The sequence below is a fragment of the Oncorhynchus keta genome, chromosome 1 (genome assembly GCF_023373465.1).
Source record: "Oncorhynchus keta strain PuntledgeMale-10-30-2019 chromosome 1, Oket_V2, whole genome shotgun sequence".
Lineage (NCBI taxonomy): Eukaryota > Metazoa > Chordata > Actinopteri > Salmoniformes > Salmonidae > Oncorhynchus > Oncorhynchus keta.
Genome location: NC_068421.1, coordinates 82,691,365 through 82,711,974, shown reverse-complemented (window position 1 = coordinate 82,711,974; position 20,610 = coordinate 82,691,365). Strand labels below are relative to the sequence as shown.

General features: G+C 45.1%; 1 protein-coding gene across 2 annotated transcripts in view; it reads left to right on the top strand.

The window, feature by feature from the left end:
* LOC118393706 (leptin receptor) overlaps positions 1 to 20,402 on the top strand; it is a 53,254-nt gene extending 32,852 nt beyond the window's left edge. For both annotated transcript variants that reach the window (XM_052462360.1, XM_052462349.1), the window contains 5 exons: positions 9,859 to 10,065; positions 13,146 to 13,229; positions 15,885 to 15,987; positions 18,330 to 18,405; positions 18,618 to 20,402. In XM_052462360.1, the coding sequence (XP_052318320.1) occupies positions 9,859 to 10,065; positions 13,146 to 13,229; positions 15,885 to 15,987; positions 18,330 to 18,405; positions 18,618 to 19,493 (1,346 nt within the window). In that variant the 3' untranslated portion in view covers positions 19,494 to 20,402. The remainder of the gene's footprint in view (positions 1 to 9,858; positions 10,066 to 13,145; positions 13,230 to 15,884; positions 15,988 to 18,329; positions 18,406 to 18,617) is intronic.
* Positions 20,403 to 20,610: the final 208 nt, after the last annotated feature.

The following is a 20,610-nucleotide window of genomic DNA, read 5'->3' as shown; positions in this document are numbered from 1 at the left end:
TACCTTCCGGGAACCTGCCTCACCTGATGTGATACGGAATCGCAATTATTTTTAATTTTTAGAACACACTCAAGAACCTCCATAAGCTAACCAGCTAACTGGCTACAAGCTATTTAGTCATTGTTAGTTTTTTAACCTGGATAACACTCGCCAGTCCAGCTCCCCTGCCCCATCCACCGCTGCCCCCTGGACACTGATCACTTGGCTACATAGCTGATGCACGCTGGATTGTCCATTAATCACGGTACTCCATTCTGCTTGTTTGTTTTATCTGTCGGCCCCGTTGCCTAGTCAACGTCATTTTACCTGCTGTTGTTGTGCTAGCTGATTAGCTGTTGTCTCACCTACTGTTTTAGCTAGCTTTCCCAATTCAACACCTGTGATTACTGTATGCCTCGCTGTATGTCTCTCTCAAATGTCAATATGCCTTGTATACTGTTGCTCAGGTTAGTTATCATTGTTTTAGTTCACAATGGAGCCCCTAGTCCCACTCCTCATACCCCTGATACCTCCTTTGTCCCACCTCCCACATATGCGGTGACCTCACCCATTCCAACCAGCATGTCCAGAGATACAACCTCTCTCATCATCACACAGTGCCTGGGCTTACCTCCGCTGTACCCGCACCCCACCATACCCGTGTCTGCGCATTATGCCCTGAATATATTCTACCATGCCCAGAAACCTGCTCCTCTTATTCTCTGTCCCCAACGCTCTAGGCGACCAGTTTTGATAGCCTTTAGCCGCACCCTCATACTACTTCTCTGTTCCGCGGGTGATGTGGAGGTAAACCCAGGCCCTGCATGTCCCCAGGCACCCTCATTTGTTGACTTCTGTGATCGAAAAAGCCTTGGTTTCATGCATGTCAACATCAGAAGCCCCCTCCCTAAGTTTGTTTTACTCACTGCTTTAGCACACTCTGCTAACCCTGATGTCCTTGCCGTGTCTGAATCCTGGCTCAGGAAGGCCACCAAAAATTCAGAGATTTCCATACCCAACTATAACATCTTCCGTCAAGATAGAACTGCCAAAGGGGGAGGAGTTGCAGTCTACTGCAGAGATAGCCTGCAAAGTAATGCCATACTTTCCAGGTCCATACCCAAACAGTTCGAACTACTAATTCTGAAAATTACTCTCTCCAGAAATAAGTCTCTCACTGTTGCGCCTGCTACCGACCCCCCTCAGCTCCCAGCTGTGCCCTGGACACCATTTGTGAATTGATTGCCCCCCATCTAGCTTCAGAGTTTGTTCTGTTAGGTGACCTAAACTAGGATATGCTTAACACCCCGGCAGTCCTACAATCTAAGCTAGATGCCCTCAATCTCACACAAATCATCAAGGAACCCACCAGGTACAACCCTAACTCTGTAAGCAAGGGCACCCTCATAGACGTCATCCTGACCAACTGGCCCTCCAAATACACCTCCGCTGTCTTCAACCAGGATCTCAGCGATCACTGCCTCATTGCCTGTATCCGCTACGGTGCCGCAGTCAAACGACCACCCCTCATCACTGTCAAACGCTCCCTAAAACACTTCTGTGAGCAGGCCTTTCTAATCGACCTGGCCCGGGTATCCTGGAAGGACATTGACCTCATCCCGTCAGTTGAGGATGCCTGGTCATTCTTTAAGAGTAACTTCCTCACCATTTTAGATAAGCATGCTCCGTTCAAAAAATGCAGAACTAAGAACAGATCGACCAGCACAAAAACATCCTGTGGCGGACTGCAATAGCATCGAATAGTCCCAGCGATATGCAACTGTTCAGGGAACTGTTCAGGGAAGTCAGGAACCAATACACGCAGTCAGTCAGGAAAGCTAAGGCCAGCTTCTTCAGGCAGAAGTTTGCATCCTGTAGCTCCAACTCCAAAAGGTTCTGGGACATTGTGAAGTCCATGGAGAACAAGAGCACCTCCTCCCAGCTGCCCACAGCATTGAGGCTAAGGAACACGGTCACCACCGATAAATCCATGAATATCGAAAACTTCAACAAGCATTTCTCAACGGCTGGCCATGCCTTCCGCCTGGCTACTCCTACCTCGGCCAACAGCTCCACCCCCCGCAGCTCCTCGCCCAAGCCTCTCCAGGTTCTCCTTTACCCAAATCCAGATAGCAGATGTTCTGGAAGAGCTGCAAAACCTGGACCCGTATGAATCAGCTGGGCTTGACAATCTGGACCCTCTATTTCTGAAACTATCCGCCGCCATTGTCGCAACCCCTATTACCAGCCTGTTCAACCTCTCTTTCATATCGTCTGAGATCCCCAAGGATTGGAAAGCTGCCGCAGTCATCCCCCTCTTCAAAGGGGGAGACACCCTGGACCCAAACTGTTACAGACCTATATCCATTCTGCCCTGCCTATCTAAGGTCTTCGAAAGCCAAGTCAACAAACAGGTCACTGACCATCTCGAATCCCACCGAGCCGGTCACGGGTGCACCTCAGCCACACTCAAGGTACTAAACGATATCATAACCGCCATCGATAAAAGACAGTCCTGTGCAGCCGTCTTCATCGACCTTGCCAAGGCTTTCGGCTCTGTCAATCACTATATTCTTATCTGCAGACTCAGTAGCCTCGGTTTTTCGGATGACTGCCTTGCCTGGTTCACCAATTACTTTGCAGACAGAGATCAGTGTGTCAAATCGGAGGGCATGCTGTCCGGTCCTCTGGCAGTCTCTATGGGGGTGCCACAGGGTTCAATTCTCGGGCCGACTCTTTTCTCTGTATATATCAATGATGTTGCTCTTGCTGCGGGCGATTCCCTGATCCACCTCTACGCAGACGACACCATTCTATATACTTTCGGCCCGTCATTGGACACTGTGCTATCTAACCTCCAAACGAGCTTCAATGCCATACAACACTCCTTCCGTGGCCTCCAACTGCTCTTAAACGCTAGTAAAACCAAATGCATGCTTTTCATGCTTTTCATGCTTTTATTTATGCTTTTCATGCTTTTATTTATTATTATTTTCAACCGATCGCTGCCTGCACTCGCTACATATTCGTCGCCAGACCCACTGGCTCCAGGTCATCTACAAGGCCATGCTCGGTAAAGCTCCGCCTTATCTCAGTTCACTGGTCACGATGGCAACACCCATCCGTAGCACGCGCTCCAGCAGGTGTATCTCACTGATCATCCCTAAAGCCAACACCTCATTCGGCCGCCTTTCGTTCCAGTACTCTGCTGCCTGTGACTGGAACGAATTGCAAAAATCGCTGAAGTTGGAGACTTTTATCTCCCTCACCAACATCAGCTATCTGAGCAGCTAACCGATCGCTGCAGCTGTACATAGTCTATTGGTAAATAGCCCACCCATTTTCACCTACCTCATCCCCGCAGTTTTTATTTATTTACTTTTCTGCTCTTTTTCACACCAATATCTCTACCTGTACATGACCATCTGATCATTTATCACTCCAGTGTTAATCTGCAATATTGTAATTATTCGCCTACCTCCTCATGCCTTTTGCACACATTGTATATAGACTCCCCTTTTTTCTATTGTGTTATTGACTTGTTAATTGTTCACTCCAAATATATATTTTTTAAAGTATTGCTGCTGTCCATGTTATTTGTTGTCTGTAGCTTGTGAGATTTGGAAACACTTTGTTGCTTTTTGTGCTGCTGCCCTGTCTGCGTGCTACGTGTTGCTCTTCCTATGTTGCTCTGCGTGCTACGTGTTGCTCTTCCTATGTTGCTCTGCGTGCTACGTGTTGCTCTTCCTATGTTGCTCTGCGTGCTACGTGTTGCTCTTCCTATGTTGCTCTGCGTGCTACGTGTTGCTCTGCGTGCTACGTGTTGCTCTTCCTATGTTGCTCTGCATGTGCTCACTGCTCATTGTTTGTCTGTATTGTAATTGTTTTGAATAACCCGCCCAGGGACAGCACTTGAAAATTAGCCGGCTGGCTAAAACCGGCACTTTTACTGAAACATTGATTCATGTTCACTGTCCCTGTAAAAGAAACTCAAACAAAAATGTCCCATAGACGCTATCACCTCATCATTAGGTTTATATTAGGTTAAAAGGGCTGTGGAATGGCGTCCACAATGTACTACTCAACCTCCTCATAAGGTGCATTCGGAAAGTATTCAGACCCATTGACTTTTTCCACATTTTGTTACGTTACGTCCTTATTCTAAAACAAATTCATTTAGGGAAAAAATAAATCTACACACAATACCCTATAATGACAAACAAAAACAGATTTTTAGAAATGTTTGCAAATTGATAAAACAAATAAAAAAGATATTACAATTACGTAAGTATTCAGATACTTTGCTAAAGCACCGTTGGCAGCGATTACAGCCTCGTCATCCTGGGTATGACACTACAAGCTTGCCACACCTATATTTGTAAAGTTTCTCCCATTCTTATCTGCAGATCCTCTCAAGCTCTGTCAGGTTGGATGGAGAGCGTCGCTGTACAGCTATTTTCAGGTCTCTCCAGAGATGTTCGATCGGGTTCAAGTCCGGGCTCTGGCTGGGCCACTCAAGAACATTCAGAGACTTGTCCCGAAGCCACTCCTGCGTTCTCTTGGCTGTGTGCTTAGGGTCATTGTCCTGTTGGAAGGTGTACCTTCGCCCCCAGTCTGTGGTCCTGAGCGCACTGGTGCAGGTTTTCATCAAGGATCTCTATGTACTTTGTTCACCGTTTGTCTTTCCCTCACTCCTGACTAGTCTCCCAGTCCCTTCCGCTGATAAACATCCCCACAGCATGATGCTGCCACTACCATACTTCACCATAGGGATGTTGGAAGTTTCTTCCAGACCTGACACTTGGCATTCAGGCCAAAGACTTCAATCTTGGTTTCATCAGACCAGAAAATCTAGTTTCTCATGGTCCGAGAGTCTCATGGTCTGAAAGTCCTTCTGTCTAGTGTCTTCCGTCTTGCCACTCTACCATAAAGGCCTGATAGATGGAGGGCTGTAGAGATGTCCTTCTGAAAGGGTCTCCCATCTCCCCAAATGAACTCCAGAGCTCTGTCAGAGTGACCATCGGGTTCTTGGTCACATCCCTGTCCAAGGCCCTTCTTCCCCAATTGCTCAGTTTGGCTGGACGGCCAGCTCTAGGAAGAGTGTTGGTGTTTCCAAACTTGGAGGCCACTGTGTTCTTGGACCTTCAATTCTGCAGAAATGTTTTGGTACCCTTCCCCAGATCTGTGCCTCGACACAATCCTCTCTCTGAGCTCTACGGACAATTCCTTCGGCCTCATGGCTTGGTTTTTGCTCTGACATGCACTGTCAACTGTTACATAGAAAGGTGTGTGCAATTCCAAATCATGTCCAATCAATTGAATTTACCATAGGTGGACTCCAATAAGTTTTCGAGTCTCATAGCAAAGGGTCTGAATACTTAAGGTATTCAGGTATTTCTGTTATTTATTTTGAATACATTTGCGCAAAAAAAAAAAAAAAAAAAAAAATCATCATCGAAAAATCTGCTTCCGCTTTGCCATTATGGGGTGTTGTGTGTAGATTGATGAGGATTTGTTTTAGGTTGTAACGTTTAAAAACAAAAAGTGAGAAATACTTTCCGAATACACATAGGCTACATTGACTCATTTAGCCTACTTGTGGAACAGTGCATCCAACATGAAATAGATGCATAATACATAATATCAAGGCATGTAAAAGGCCCAGTGCACCACCTTTATTCATATCTTTCAGGGCATGCTGCAGGACCCTCAGCACCCCTACTTCCTGTGGCTATGGGCCAGAGAGGGAGGGTGACATAAATCTTTCTTGTCAGTGTCAGTAATTGGTTTCTCTCGCTACGACAAGATGTTTATCGTTTAGGTTATTGTTTATTCTGCTATGTTTATAGCCTTGTTTATATCGGTGTTATATATTAGTGTAATATTATGCTATTCATTCATGTGTATATAGCCTAATTATGACACTTTACTGATACTTTTATGTTGTGCATGTTCTTGCGTTATAGAAACACAATTCATTCGGAATTGTATTATTCCACCAAGGTCCGTTCCCAGTCAAGATCCATAGTATATAAATTAAGTGTGTTTACACAATGGGTGGGTCTAATCCTGAATGCTGATTGGTTAAAATCACATTCCAGCTGGTGTAATTTCACAAGGTACCACCTGCTAAATCTTGATCTCCACTGTAAAAAGCATTTAGACATTATCTCCCATCTCTTTTAGACTAGCATTTGGTTTTCAACAGCAGATATTTGTATAAACTTTGCTGTCTGTCTCTCAGACCTTTTTCGATATTGAATTGGGATCTTCACCGTCCCATGTAAAGCAGCAAATTGAGCTGGTTGTCATAGCAACACATACTTTTTTCAGTTGACTGGCTAAATCGATACTTTGTTGCGAAAAACTAAAATGGATGAGTGGAACATTTATTTTTATCTTTTCGGCGGCATGCCAATGGATGAATGGGGAAAAGAGATGGTAATAATCCCCAGGCATGCAGATTTGGGGGATACTGTATTGTTAAGAATACAAACTGGGCTGTGCGTTGCTTCAAGGGTTGACTTGCAGAGAATTAAACAATTGTTGACTTCAAAACTGTGTCATGATGTTGGCCTGGGGGTAGGTTTATGACAGTCATAAATTCCTCTTTGCCCCTTTTTCCTCTCTCTACCCTACTGATGTTACATTTGCAAACCCCTTGGTTAACATAGAGATTCTGGGAACATCAGAAGGTGGGGGGAAATGAACTATATTCTGGTAATCCGACCAATTGAACATATGCTTTGGTACTTAATGAATATGATGTCAGTTCGGTTGTCATCTGAGACATTCTCATCAATGATACGATGACATAAACTCTACAGTGGAAGGTCTACACATCAGAGTTATCAGATTCACATGGAATTGTTGTTTAATTTAAATGTTTGAATATTAAATTATTCGTGATGGGATGAAATGTGATTTTAGCTTCTAAAATGTGAGATTTGGGTTTTCATAAGGTAGGGCTCTGCTCAATCAGTGGCCCGCCCCTGTGAAGGGACATGGGCTGTAAAACTTTTCAAACACGCCCTCCTCTCCCTTCCTATATAAAGCCTCGATGACAATATAACCTCCTGTTCTGAGGGTGTGAGGACGGTTCGATGTCAGAATGGTTCAGATAATAACTACAGAACGAAGCCAACATCAGCATGAGCTTTGGTTGAGAATGGTATGAACTTTGAACTCTTATTCACTACAGAAGTGATACTTCCTAGCCGTTGAGTTAGCAACAGCAGCTGCAAGCGCAGGTTAGGAAGGAACAGACAGAGTATCCCGTCTACCACACAACGACGTTACTACAACGTATCCAATTTCCATCTGCCACCAACCTACCGAAGCGCAGCTCAGAGTAAATATTGCATTTTTCTTTTCCAAATGGGCGGTAATTTAGAATGCATAAGATACTGTATTTACGATAGCACAGCTTCGCCCTTTGTCCCTCAGTCTTCCCGCTCTTTCACTCAAACCCAGCCCTTTTCTTTTGTGTAACCAGCTGTCATATCTGTTCCGCCCGCTAGGGACGTTTTCCTTTATGACGTAATTTGTAATCAAGTTATGATTTAATTATGTGTATGTGTAATGCTGTGTGATTAGTTAGGTACTTAGTAAATAAATAATTAAACCCAATTTTGTATTGCTGATTCAACTTGTTAGCCTGGGTTCGTGCAGTTAAAATAATTTACAACTTTCAGATGAGACTGAATTAAGATGACGATTAATATTGACTGCTATTGATGTAAAATATTACTAGGTCTTCAAGAGTTTATTCAGAAGATAACAGCTCTATAAATATTATTTTGTGGTGCCCTGACTCTCTAGTTAATTACATTTACATGATTAGCTCAATCAGGTAATATTAATTACGGAGAAATTATTTTATAGAATAGCATGTCATATCACTTAATCCGACATAGCCAAAGACACGACAACTGTCACTAAGGAAGAGTTTAACATCCTTCTCCAACATATGTACGAAATGGGAAGGGGGAGCAATACAGCATATGTAGCTACCTGGCACTCCGTAGTGAGCTCAACCGGTTTCTAAATGATCCACCCACTGGTCGCAGCTGGTGCCATATGAAGGACACCGAATTTACCACCTCTAATCATGTATTTCTGGCAAGCCCAACTCATTCCTCGTAAAAACAGATGAGAACGGTCTAAGGTATGTTGTTCATAGCCTGTTTGTGTTTTTTTTTACAAGTTTCACTCGTAATTAGGCAACAATATTAAAACAATGCATTCTCACTCACTCAGACACGCCACTCTCGCATATAACAAGGCCACAAAGAATCATTTGCACCTAAGGGAGAGGGGCAGGGAGTCCAAGAGGGGATTCATGTTTGGGCAGCCAGGGCAATATCTATCGAAATGCCCGGAGAACGCCCTTGCATTTTATCTCCACCTAAGGAGAGTAGACTGTATCGGGGACTCGATCTGGTACACGTCAGAGCCGATGGGCGTGAAGTATCTGGCAGCACTTTTACCCAAGATCTGTAGGGCAGCTGGAACAACTTCATACACTAATCACAGCATCAGGTCAACGACAGTCCAGAAACTGGCCAATGCTCGTTTAGAAGTGAGGGAGATTGTCAGTGAGTGGACATGGGTGCGAAGGTTCGCTCCATAGCTACTAGCGTCCGTCACTAACCGACAGTAAACTCTGGAGCAACATCCTGGCCGAAAACAAAGTGAACACTGTAGCACCATCAACACCTTAAAGGCTGAAGCAAGGCAGCAGAAGTAGTAGCACAGACTGAGATGGATATTTCAACCAATGCACAATCCAGGAGAATGTACAGATAAATGGTACATACAATCAGTAGCTATAGCTATGTCAGCTGGAGTGGGTAACAAAGAAAATGTATGGTTTCATTTATTAAAATCAGCTGAAATGAATGTCATAGATTCTTTCTTTTGTCTGAACAGTGTCCTGATGAGAGAACATTTTCTCTGCCAGGCAAAGTCACACATCATAAGATCATTGTTATGGATGTATCCAAATAAATCAAACTAGAAAACAGCTTAAACAAATGCAAATGCTGCTACTTTGCTGTTACTCTGGCTGCACTTTTTGACGTGACTGTAAATTAGCCGTAGTTGGCTAGCTAGCAAGCAAGGGATTAGAACATTGCCCGTCAGTATGGCAAAGGAGCATTTAGAACGAACATCTGGTTTGCGTCTATAGCTACAGAACAAAAAGGATGGGTCACGTCCATAGATACAGCATTTAACATTTAAGTCATTTAGCAGACGCTCTTATCCAGAGCGACTTACAAATTGGTGCATTCACCTTATGACATCCAGTAGAACAGTCACTTTACAATAGTCATTATTTTGTTCTTATTTAGATGCACTGTCTCTAGATTTGTGTCGGGACGATATCTTGTGGAATGATGAAATACTACGAATGAATTAATAAAAAAAATGTTTTTAATGAAAATATGTAGATCATTATTTGAATATGTTGGTAACCCGTTGGATAAAAGTGATAATGTCCTCAAAGCCGGTGGTTGGAGGATATATTGGCATGGGAATTGTTAGGCCCGAGAAAGTCGTGGGCTGGCAAACCGTGCCAATATATCCTCCAACCACCGGCTTCGAGGGCATTTATCCCTCTTCCTTAGAAGAGAAAAAGGAGGAGTATCGGCATTGTTCCTACTGGACATCCAGTAGAGGATCAGAACTCAAATCACAGTCATCATAAGTGTACTAGCGGGTGAGGGCATTCACAGCCGACCGCTCAGACGCGTGAGGGCATGCCAGCCAACCGTTTTTTCATGAAGAGAAAATATAAACTTAATTTTTATTTCTCCCTCTCGTCCTTTCCTTCCCCCACTTTCTCTCGTCCTCCCTTTTCTGCCCCTCCCTCTCCAGGTCAGTGTGTGCGTTCGTTCAGTGCGTCCCATGTGAACAGTAGTTGTGTGGTCCTGTTGTGGTCTCTGCAGCCCAACTGCAGTGTACCGTTGTCCCTGGTCGTAGAGTGGTCGGGTCAGAACCACCAGGACAGGCCGGACCAGACCCCAGAGAGCAGGGAGAGGTGGACCAGGTTTCCCCCTACTGACAAGCTCCTCTACCTATATGGTATGTACATTTACTTCCTGTTGTACCTTGCCGTCTCATTTCCCCTCTCATTCTTTCTTTCTCTCTCTCTCTTTCATTCTCTTTCTTTAACAAATTGAAGGCCAAAAATGTACGGCTCCTCTCGAACCAGGCACAAATCCCTGTCATTCGCATAAAGAGGAGACGCCGATACAGCGGGCGCAGATCAGGGTGCTTTGTGAGAATTTGTCGACTACTGGATAATCCTCCTTTACCATCCGTCCTACTGGCGAACGTGCAATCACTGGAGAATAAACTGGTAGAGATCTGTTCAAGACCATCTTATCAGCTGGACATTAGAACTGTAATATATTATGTTTCACCGAGTCGTGTTTGAACGAGGAAATGGATAATATACAGTTGGCTGTGTTTTCCGTGCATCAGCAAGATAACAGCTACCTCCGGTAAGATGAGGGGTGGTGGTCTGTGTCCTGTTGTCAACAACAGCTCATGCGCAATCTCTAATATTAAGGAAGTTTCGGTTTTGTATGTCTGAGGTAGAGTACCTCATGATAAACTATTTACCAAGAGAGTTTCCATCAATATTTACCACCACAAACCGATGCAGGCACTAAGACAACACTCAACACACTCAACACACTCAACATACGGCCATAAGCAATATAGAGTATGCACACCCAGAAGCGGTGCTCCTAGTGGCCGGGGACTTTAATGCAGGGAAACTTATCTGTTTTACCTCATTTTTACCAGCATGTCACATGTGCAACCAGAGGATAAACTCTGGTCCAACTTTACTTCACAAACAGAGAAGCATACAAAGCTCTCCCTCACCCTCCATTTGACAAATCTGACCATAATTCTATCCTCCTGATTCCTGCTTTCAAGCAAAAACTAAAGCAGGAAGTACCAATGACTCTTTCAATACGGAAGTGGTCTGATGATGTGGATGCTAAGCTACAGGACTGTTTTGCTTCTACAGAATGTGTTCCGGGATTCATCCGATGGCATTAAGGAGTATACCACATCAGTCACTGGCTTCATCAATAAATGCATCGATAACATCATTCCTAAAGTGACCGTACATATCCCTACCAGAAGCTGGGGATTACAGGCAACATCTGCACTGACCTAAAGGCTAGAGGTGCCGCTTTCAAGGAGCTAGACAAGAAAATCCCTAATAAGAAATTGCCCTGTGCCCTCCGACGAACCATCAAACAGGCAAAGCGTCAATACATAACTAAGATCGAATCCTACTTTTACCGTCTCTCACGCTCATCGGATGTGGCAGGGCTTGCAAACTACTACGGATTAAAAAGGGAAACCCAGCCGTGAGCAGCCCAGTGACTCATGCCTACCAGACGAGCTAAATGCCTTCTATGCTCGCTTCAAGGCAAGCCCCACTAAACCATGCATGAGAGCACCAGCTGTTCCGGATGACTGTGTGATCACACTCTCCGTAGCCGATGTGAGCAAGACCTTTAAACAGGTCAACATTCAGACAGATTACTAGGATGCATACTCAGAGCATGTGCTGGCCAACTGGCAAGTGTCTTCACTGACATTTTCAACCTTTCCCTGACCGAGTTTGTAATACCTACATTTTCAAGCAGACCACCATAGTCCCGGTTCCTAAGATCCCCAAGGTAGCCTGTCTACATGACTACTGACCCGTAGCACTCACGTCTGTAGCCATGAAGTGCTTTGAAAGGCTTGTCATGGCACACATCAACACCATCATCCCAGAAACCCTAGACTCTCTATAATATGCATACCGCCCCAACAGATCCACAGATGATGCCAACTCTATTGTACTCCACACTGCCCTTTCCCACCTGGACAAAATAAACACCTATGTGAGAATGCCGTTCGTTCACTACAGGTCAGTGTTCAACACCATTGTGCCCACAAAACTCATCACTAAGCTAAGGACCCTGCAACTAAACACCTCCCTCTGCCACTGGATTCTGGACTTCCTGACGGGCCTCCCCCCGGTGGTCAGGGTAGGCAACAAAACATCTGCCACTCTGATCCTCAACGTGGGAGCCCTCGGGTACGTTCTTAGCTTTTTTATTCCATGTGTAACTCTGTTGTTGTTTGTGTTGCACTGCTTTGCTTTATCTTGGCCAGTTCACAGTTGTAAATGAGAACTTGTTCTCAACGAGCCTACCTGGTTAAATAAAGGTGAAATAAAATTAAAAATAGTCCCCTCTTGTACTCCCTATTCACCCATGACCTTATGGCTAAGCACGACTCCAACACCATCATTGAGTTTGCTGACGACACAACGGTGGTAGGCCTGATCACCAACAACAACGAGACAGCCTATAGGGAGGAGGTCAGAGACCTGGCTGTGTGGTGCCAGGACAACAACCTCTCCCTCAATGTAAGCAAGACAAAAGAGCTGATTGTGGACAACAGGAAAAGTGGGGCTGAGCATACCCCCATTCACTTCAAGTTCCTTTGCGTCCACATCACTAACAAACTATCAAGGTCCAAACGCACCAATACAGTCGTGAAGAGGGCACGACAATGCCTATTCACCCTCAGGAGACTGAAAAGATTTGGCATGGAACCTCAGATCCTCAAAAGTTCTACAGCTGCAACATCGAGAGCATCCTGACTGGTTGCATCACCGCTTGGTATGGAAACTGCTTGACATCTGACCACAAGGTGCTACAGAGGGTAGTGTGTATGGTGCAGTATATCACTGCGGCCAAGCTTTCTGCTATCCAGGACCTCTATACCAGGTGGTGTCAGAGGAAGGCCCTACAAATGTTAAGACACCAGCCACCCTAGTCAAAGACTGTTCTCTCTACCACCGCACAGCAAGTCTAGGTCCAAGAGTGGCACTTCAAGTCTAGGTCAAACTGTGGCACTTCGATTCGTTTGGAGTTCCAGTTTGAGAGGTTGTTGGCTGTGAGCTTCTGGCGCCCTCTAGTGAGTTTTTATAGACATGGTTGAATCTGTTCTAAACTGCCTCTCTTTACTCTGTTACTATATATGGTTCAATCTATTCTAATCTGAGCCTCTGTTCTCTGTGACTATATGGTTCCATCTGTTTTAATCTGAACCGCTCTCTGTCCTCTGACTATATTTCCCAGGTCATTTCTATGAAACTGATGAGTACGAGTTTATTTTGTATCCAGTGTTCGCGGATGGAGAAGGAGAGCCAGTGTATACTAAAGGTAAGCCCTCCCTCAAGATAGGAACATACAATACAACAGGCCAAAAATGTGTCTCAATGGCCGCATTTACACTGGTAGCCCAATTTGGATCTTTTGACCAATCAGATCTTTCTACAATAATTGGACAAATGATCAAAATTGGGCTGACTGTGTAAACGCAGCCTATGTATTTGACATATGAGTATGGATTGTGTATATTTTGTATATTAAAGTACTGAAATGCATGCATCTATAATGTAAGTCATATGTTAAATTTAGTGCCAATTCTAGTAGAGTGTTTTAACACAGTTCCTCTAAGGTTATGTATTGGCATCAAATCAAATGTTATTAGTCACATGCACCGAATACAACAGGTTACTTATGAGCCTCTAAACCACAATGCAGTTTTAAAAAAATATGAGTGAGAATAAGAAATAAAAGTAACAAGTAATTAAAGAGCAGCAGTAAAATAACAATATCGAGACTATACACAGGGGGGTACTGGTACAGAGTCCATGTGCGGGGGCACTGGTTAGTTGAGGTAATATGTACATGTAGGTTGAGTTATTAAAGTGACTATGCAGAGATGATAACAGAGAGTAGCAGCGGTATAAAAGAGGGTGGGTGCAATGCAAATAGTCCGGGTATCCATTTGATTAGATGTTCAGGAGTCTTATGGCTTGAGTTGGAAGCTGTTTAGAAGCCTCTTGGACCTAGAATTGGCGCTCCGGTACCGCTTGCCGTGCGGTAGCAGAGAGAACCGTCTACGACTAGGGTGGCTGGAGTCTTTGACAATTTTTAGGGTCTTCCTTCATATGCCAGGTCCTGGATGGCAGGAAGCTTGGTCCCAGTGATGTACTGGGCCTTATGCACTACCCTCTGTAGTGTCTTGTGGTCGAATGCGAGCAGGCGCCTGGTGATGTAACCAGTCTAGATGCTCTCGATGGTGCAGCTGTAGAACCTTTTGAGGATCTGAGGATCCATCTTTTCAGTCTCCTGAGGGGGAATAGGTTTTGTCGTGCCTGCTTCACGACTCATGGTGTGCTTGGACCATGTTAGTTTGTGGGTGATGTTGACACCAAGGAACTTGAAGCTCTCAACCTGGTCCACTACAACCCCGTTGATGAGAATGGGGAGGGGGGCATGCTCGGTCCTCTTTTTCCTATAATCCACAATCATCTCCTTTGTCTTGATCATGTTGAGGGAGAGGTTGTTGTCCTGGCACCACACGGCCAGGTCTCTGACCTCCTCCCTATACGCTGTCTTGTCGGTGATCAGGCCTACTACTGTTGTGTCATTGGCAAACTTAATGATGGTGTTTGAGTCGTGCCTGGCCGTGCAGTCATGAGTGAAAAGGGAGTACAGGAGGGGATTGAGCACGCACCCCTGAATTGAGGATCAGAATGGCGGATGTGTTCTTACCTACCCTCACCACCTGGGGGCGGCCCGCCAGGAAGTCCAGAATCCAGTTGCAGAGGGAGGTGTTTAGTCCTTAGCTTATTGATGAGCTTTGAGGGCACTATGGTGTTGTATGCTGAGCTGTAGTTAATGAATAGCATTCTCACATAGGTGTTTCTTTTGTCCATGTGGGAAAGGGCAGTGTGGAGTGCAATAGAGATTGCATCATCTGTGGATCGGTTAGGGCGGTATGCAAATTGTAGTGTGTCTAGGGTTTCTGGGATAATAGTGTTGATGTGAGCCATGACCAGCCTTTCAAAGCACTTCATGGCTACAGACGTGAGTGCTACGTGTCGGTAGTCATTTAGGCAGGGTACATTAGTGTTCTTGGGCACAGGGACTCTGGTGGTCTGCTTAAAATATGTTGGTATTACAGACTCAGACAGGGAGAGGTTGAAAATGTCAGTGAAGACACCTGCCAGTTTGTCAGCGCATGCTCGCAGTACACATCCTGGTAATCCATCTGGCCCTGCGGCCTTGTGAATGTTGACCTGTCTAAAGGTCTTACTCACATCAGCTGCAGAGTGCGTGATCACAGTCTTCCGGAACAGCTGGTGCTCTCATGCATGTTTCAGTGTTATTTGCCTCGAAGCGAGCACAGAAGTACTTTAGCTCGTCTGGTTGGCTTGTGTCACTGGGCAGCTCTCGTGCTTCCCTTTGTAGTCTGTAACAGTTTGCAAGCCCTGCCACATCCAACGAGTGTCAGAGCTGGTGTAGTACGATTCGATCTTAGTCCTGTGTTGACACTTTGCCTGTTTAATGGTTCGCTGTAGATTTCATTTTCCAAAGATTGCACGTTTGCTATCAGAATGGAAGGAAGTGGGGGTTTATTAGATTGGCTACGAATTCTCAGAAGGCAGCCCGCCCTCTAGCCCCTTTTTCTCCGCCTTCTCTTCACACAAATGACGGGGATCTGGGCCTGTTCCCGGGAAGCAGTATATCATTCACATCGGACTCATTAAAGGAAAAAAAGTATTCTGCCAGTCCGTGGTGAGTAATCGCAGTTCTGATGCCCAGAAGTTATTTTCGGTCATAAGAGACGGTAAGCAGAAACATTATGTACAAAATATGTTGAAAAACAAGTTACAAACAACGCAAAGAAATGAACACAAAAAAATGTGGTTGATCTCTGGTGCCATCTTGTCAATAGGAATATGATCCAATGTGGATTGATTGATTGACTGATAGACTTACACAGGGTGTTGTCCTGTCCTCCAGTCTTTAGGGGGAGTGATGCTGGGCCTGCTGCCTACATGCTTCTGATGATCATCGCCTTCCTCTCCATTGTCCTCTTTGTCACCCTGGTCATATCCCAAAACCAGTAAGATTATATTTCACATCATTATTCAATATAATTTAAAGTTTAATCATTTGACAATGAACTGTATATACTGCTAACAGATTTTTGCTCAGTTGTAGACATTCAATAGCAGTGTTGCATTCTATTCAATAGCAGTGTTGCATTCTGTTCTATACCAGTGGTGTGTTCTGTTCTATACCAGTGGTGTGTTCTGTTCTATACCAGTGGTGTGTTCTGTTCTATACCAGTGGTGTGTTCTGTTCTATACCAGTGGTGTGTTCTGTTCTATACCAGTGGTGTGTTCTGTTCTATACCAGTGGTGTGTTCTGTTCTATACCAGTGGTGTGTTCTGTTCTATACCAGTGGTGTGTTCTGTTCTATACCAGTGGTGTGTTCTGTTCTATACCAGTGGTGTGTTCTGTTCTATACCAGTGGTGTGTTCTGTTCTATACCAGTGGTGTGTTCTGTTCTATACCAGTGGTGTGTTCTGTTCTATACCAGTGGTGTGTTCTGTTCTATACCAGTGGTGTGTTCTGTTCTATACCAGTGGTGTGTTCTGTTCTATACCAGTGGTGTGTTCTGTTCTATACCAGTGGTGTGTTCTGTTCTATACCAGTGGTGTGTTCTGTTCTATACCTGTGGTGTGGTGTGTTCTGTTCTATACCTGTGGTGTGGTGTGTTCTGTTCTATACCAGTGGTGTGTTCTGTTCTATACCTGTGGTGTGTTCTGTTCTATACCTGTGGTGTGTTCTGTTCTATACCTGTGGTGTGTTCTGTTCTATACCTGTGGTGTGTTCTGTTCTATACCTGTGGTGTGTTCTGTTCTATACCTGTGGTGTGTTCTGTTCTATACCTGTGGTGTGTTCTGTTCTATACCTGTGGTGTGTTCTGTTCTATACCTGTGGTGTGGTGTGTTCTGTTCTATACCTGTGGTGTGGTGTGTTCTGTTCTATACCTGTGGTGTGGTGTGTTCTATTCTATACCTGTGGTGTGGTGTGTTCTGTTCTATACCAGTGGTGTGTTGTGTTCTATACCTGTGGTGTGTTCTGTTCTATACCTGTGGTGTGTTCTGTTCTATACCTGTGGTGTGTTCTGTTCTATACCTGTGGTGTGTTCTGTTCTATACCTGTGGTGTGTTCTGTTCTATACCTGTGGTGTGTTCTGTTCTATACCTGTGGTGTGGTGTGTTCTGTTCTATACCTGTGGTGTGTTCTGTTCTATACCTGTGGTGTGTTCTGTTCTATACCTGTGGTGTGTTCTGTTCTATACCTGTGGTGTGTTCTGTTCTATACCAGTGGTGTGTTCTGTTCTATACCTGTGGTGTGGTGTGTTCTGTTCTATACCTGTGGTGTGGTGTGTTCTGTTCTATACCAGTGGTGTGTTCTGTTCTATACCTGTGGTGTGTTCTGTTCTATACCTGTGGTGTGGTGTGTTCTATACCAGTGGTGTGGTGTGTTCTGTTCTATACCAGTGGTGTGGTGTGTTCTGTTCTATACCTGTGGTGTGTTCTGTTCTATACCAGTGGTGTGTTCTGTTCTATACCAGTGGTGTGTTCTATACCAGTGGTGTGTTCTGTTCTATACCAGTGGTGTGTTCTATACCTGTGGTGTGTTCTGTTCTATACCAGTGGTGTGGTGTGTTCTGTTCTATACCAGTGGTGTGTTCTGTTCTATACCAGTGGTGTGTTCTGTTCTGTTCTATACCTGTGGTGTGTTCTGTTCTATTCTATACCAGTGGTGTGTTCTGTTCTGTTCTATACCTGTGGTGTGTTCTGTTCTATACCAGTGGTGTGTTCTGTTCTGTTCTATACCTGTGGTGTGTTCTGTTCTATTCTATACCAGTGGTGTGTTCTGTTCTGTTCTATACCTGTGGTGTGTTCTGTTCTATTCTATACCAGTGGTGTGTTCTGTTCTGTTCTGTACCAGTGGTGTATTTACAGAAAGTACTTTTGGACTGTGTCTGACATTAGAAAGAGAGGATCAATGTTTTTTGCCTCTGTGCAGGTAGTTAAGACAAAAATGGTGATTCCAGGTAGTTATTGATCTGAGGAACACAGTCAGACACATTGATTAGGAATGGAATTCGATTATACGTGACATTTCAACAATGTACAGAATGTCCTCAGGGCTCAATTACTATGGTGATTGGCTGAATGTGTTCTGAGAACGAGGGAGAAAGGGGGTGAGAGTGAGTGAGTTAGGCGCTCACTTCACATACACATGCTGCCCTCAGTCCTAGCTACACCAAAGCACACATCCGTACACAAACACACTACGCTTTGTAAATGTATATGAGTGAGAGTGTTGGATTGGAGACAAAGGCTCCATACCTTGTTGTTAAATTCTATTCTGTCTGAATCCCAGCATGAAGAAGTTTATGTGGAAAGATGTTCCCAACCCCAACAACTGTTCTTGGGCTCAGGGGATTGACTTCGGGAAGGTGAGGTGTACAGGAATCCTACTCCACACACACTTAGCCATGAAAAAACACTTAAAGATATAGCAGGCTACTAAAACAGTGAGAGACCATAGAGACCAAAAAATGCATGTGCTGTGTAGGACAGCTTTCCACCGTATTGAAAAAGTAATATCTAATCAATAGGCTTGTTCACCTTGCTGTAGTCCTAACTCTCCTCCTATCTTCTTGTCCAGGCTGACACTATGGAGCAGTTGTTCTGCCACCCAGAGGGCCTACCAGCCTGGCCACTACTCCTCGTCTCAGAGACCATCTCCCAGGCCACCATCATGGAGAAGACTGGGCCACCTACGTCAGGCTCAGACAAGGATCTGATCCCAGCCTCCTCCCCAGCTCTCTGTGTGGACTCAGAGGTGCCTGGGCTCCCAGAGGAGGAGGAGAGCCTCCAACTCCCAGATCTCCCCAGGAGTTTGGAGAGCTCAGCCCAGCCGTCAGTGACCTACGCCACAGTGCTTCTCTCTGACAACCCCCACCACCTCTACAAGCAAGAGGGCAGCCTCAGCAGTTCCAGCGACGAGGGCAACTTCTCAGGCAACAACTCCGACATCTCGGGCTCCTTCCCCGGAGGCCTGTGGGAGCTGGAGATCTCCCATTCCGGAGCCGGAGAGTCGGACCTGGACCCACGGCGTTCCTGCTCTTACAACTCTGTCGAGGAGTTTTCCGAGACTTCAGAGCAGGAGGATGAGGCCCTGGGAGGAGAGAGGGATGGGGGGATAGAGGTAATTGAGGAGAAGGACCTGTACTACCTGGGGATGGACTGTCAGGAGGAGAGTGAGAAGGAGGAGGAGGAGGAGGAGGAGGAAGACACAAGGGCTATGCTTCTCAAAGAGGTGATGGTTCTGGGGAGAGGGGGCTCGTCCGTTGAGTCCATCCCTTTGCTCGGGAGTCAGGACTCTATGTTTAGTGAGTACAGTGACGAGGGGTCGGTGGTAGGGATGAGGAGTGTCCCCCTCTACCTCCCCCAGTTCAGAACTGCTCCCTCCAGTCCATTCAAAGCACAGGACCCACCAGCTGTAAGAGCTGATAGTGCTTCATGTACTGATTCAGTCTGATGCTGCTGTTTAGTCCCTCAGGAGGGAGAGAACTCAGGAGAGACACAGACAATGGCCTGTGGCTGGTGTTCAGTCAGTGATGGGCTCATCTATCTGTGGAGGGCATTTACAGAACCTTAGCTGTTTTTAGATGGCACACTATTCCCAGTATAGTACACTTAGACCCCTATGGGCCCTGGGCAAAAGTTGTGCACTTACATTGGACATTTAGAATATGGGGAAAAGGCGTGCAAGGGTGCGAGGCGTCCTAGATGCTAAGCCTCTGCCCACTTTCTAAGTAATCGGATGCCATTTTATAAGCACATTCTCTCCGTCTACAGTGCTACTGTTCAGTCCACAGGAAGCCAGCTCTGTTACATCTCGGAGAGAGGAGAGCAGAGGGGTGGAGGCTCCTTCATTCAGTGCTGCACACTTTCAGGAACTATTATGCTGGGATGAATTTAATTTCAAAAATAGAAAAAAGGAAAATAAAGGCCTATCTTCCGAAAAGGTCTATTTTCTTTCCGATGGCTGCTCTGAGCTATGTACAGCATAAACACATGATGGGATGGTGTCTCCAAGCAGGTGTTATTGAATGGTTGGACTCTGGTGGATGTTGGATTTGGATGCTTTTGGAACACTTATTGTAACAGTTGTGGAGAATTGCCTTTTAGATCTGCATTTGCATTGACTGAGCCCTCAAAAAAATATATACATGTTTTCTTCGTTGTATATGTACTGTATTTGAAACTTCTTTACGATATGTAAAGATGTGCCATCTAGTTTCATTGTGTGCTACTGTAGGTGTATACATGATAAAAGAATGTACATTTTGACACAAATGAAAAAAGTGAAAAATACCAGAGTGATATGTAATGCTTGTCAAGATCTTGTGTCGTTTTCGTGGTCACAATAAAATCTTTATTGCCACGACTGTTGACTTATTAAGAAATGGTTGAGTTGAAGGTGGTCCATGCTGAGAAAGATCCCATCTAAAGGTGTTTTCTCTTCCACCATTACCGAGGCCATCAGTCACTCAGACAGGTTCGGGTTGCAGTCAGACAGTACTGGGAGACCCATGAGCTGCCACCGTGAACCATTGTTTTGTGGTATATATCGACTTGGTTTTCTTGAGGGT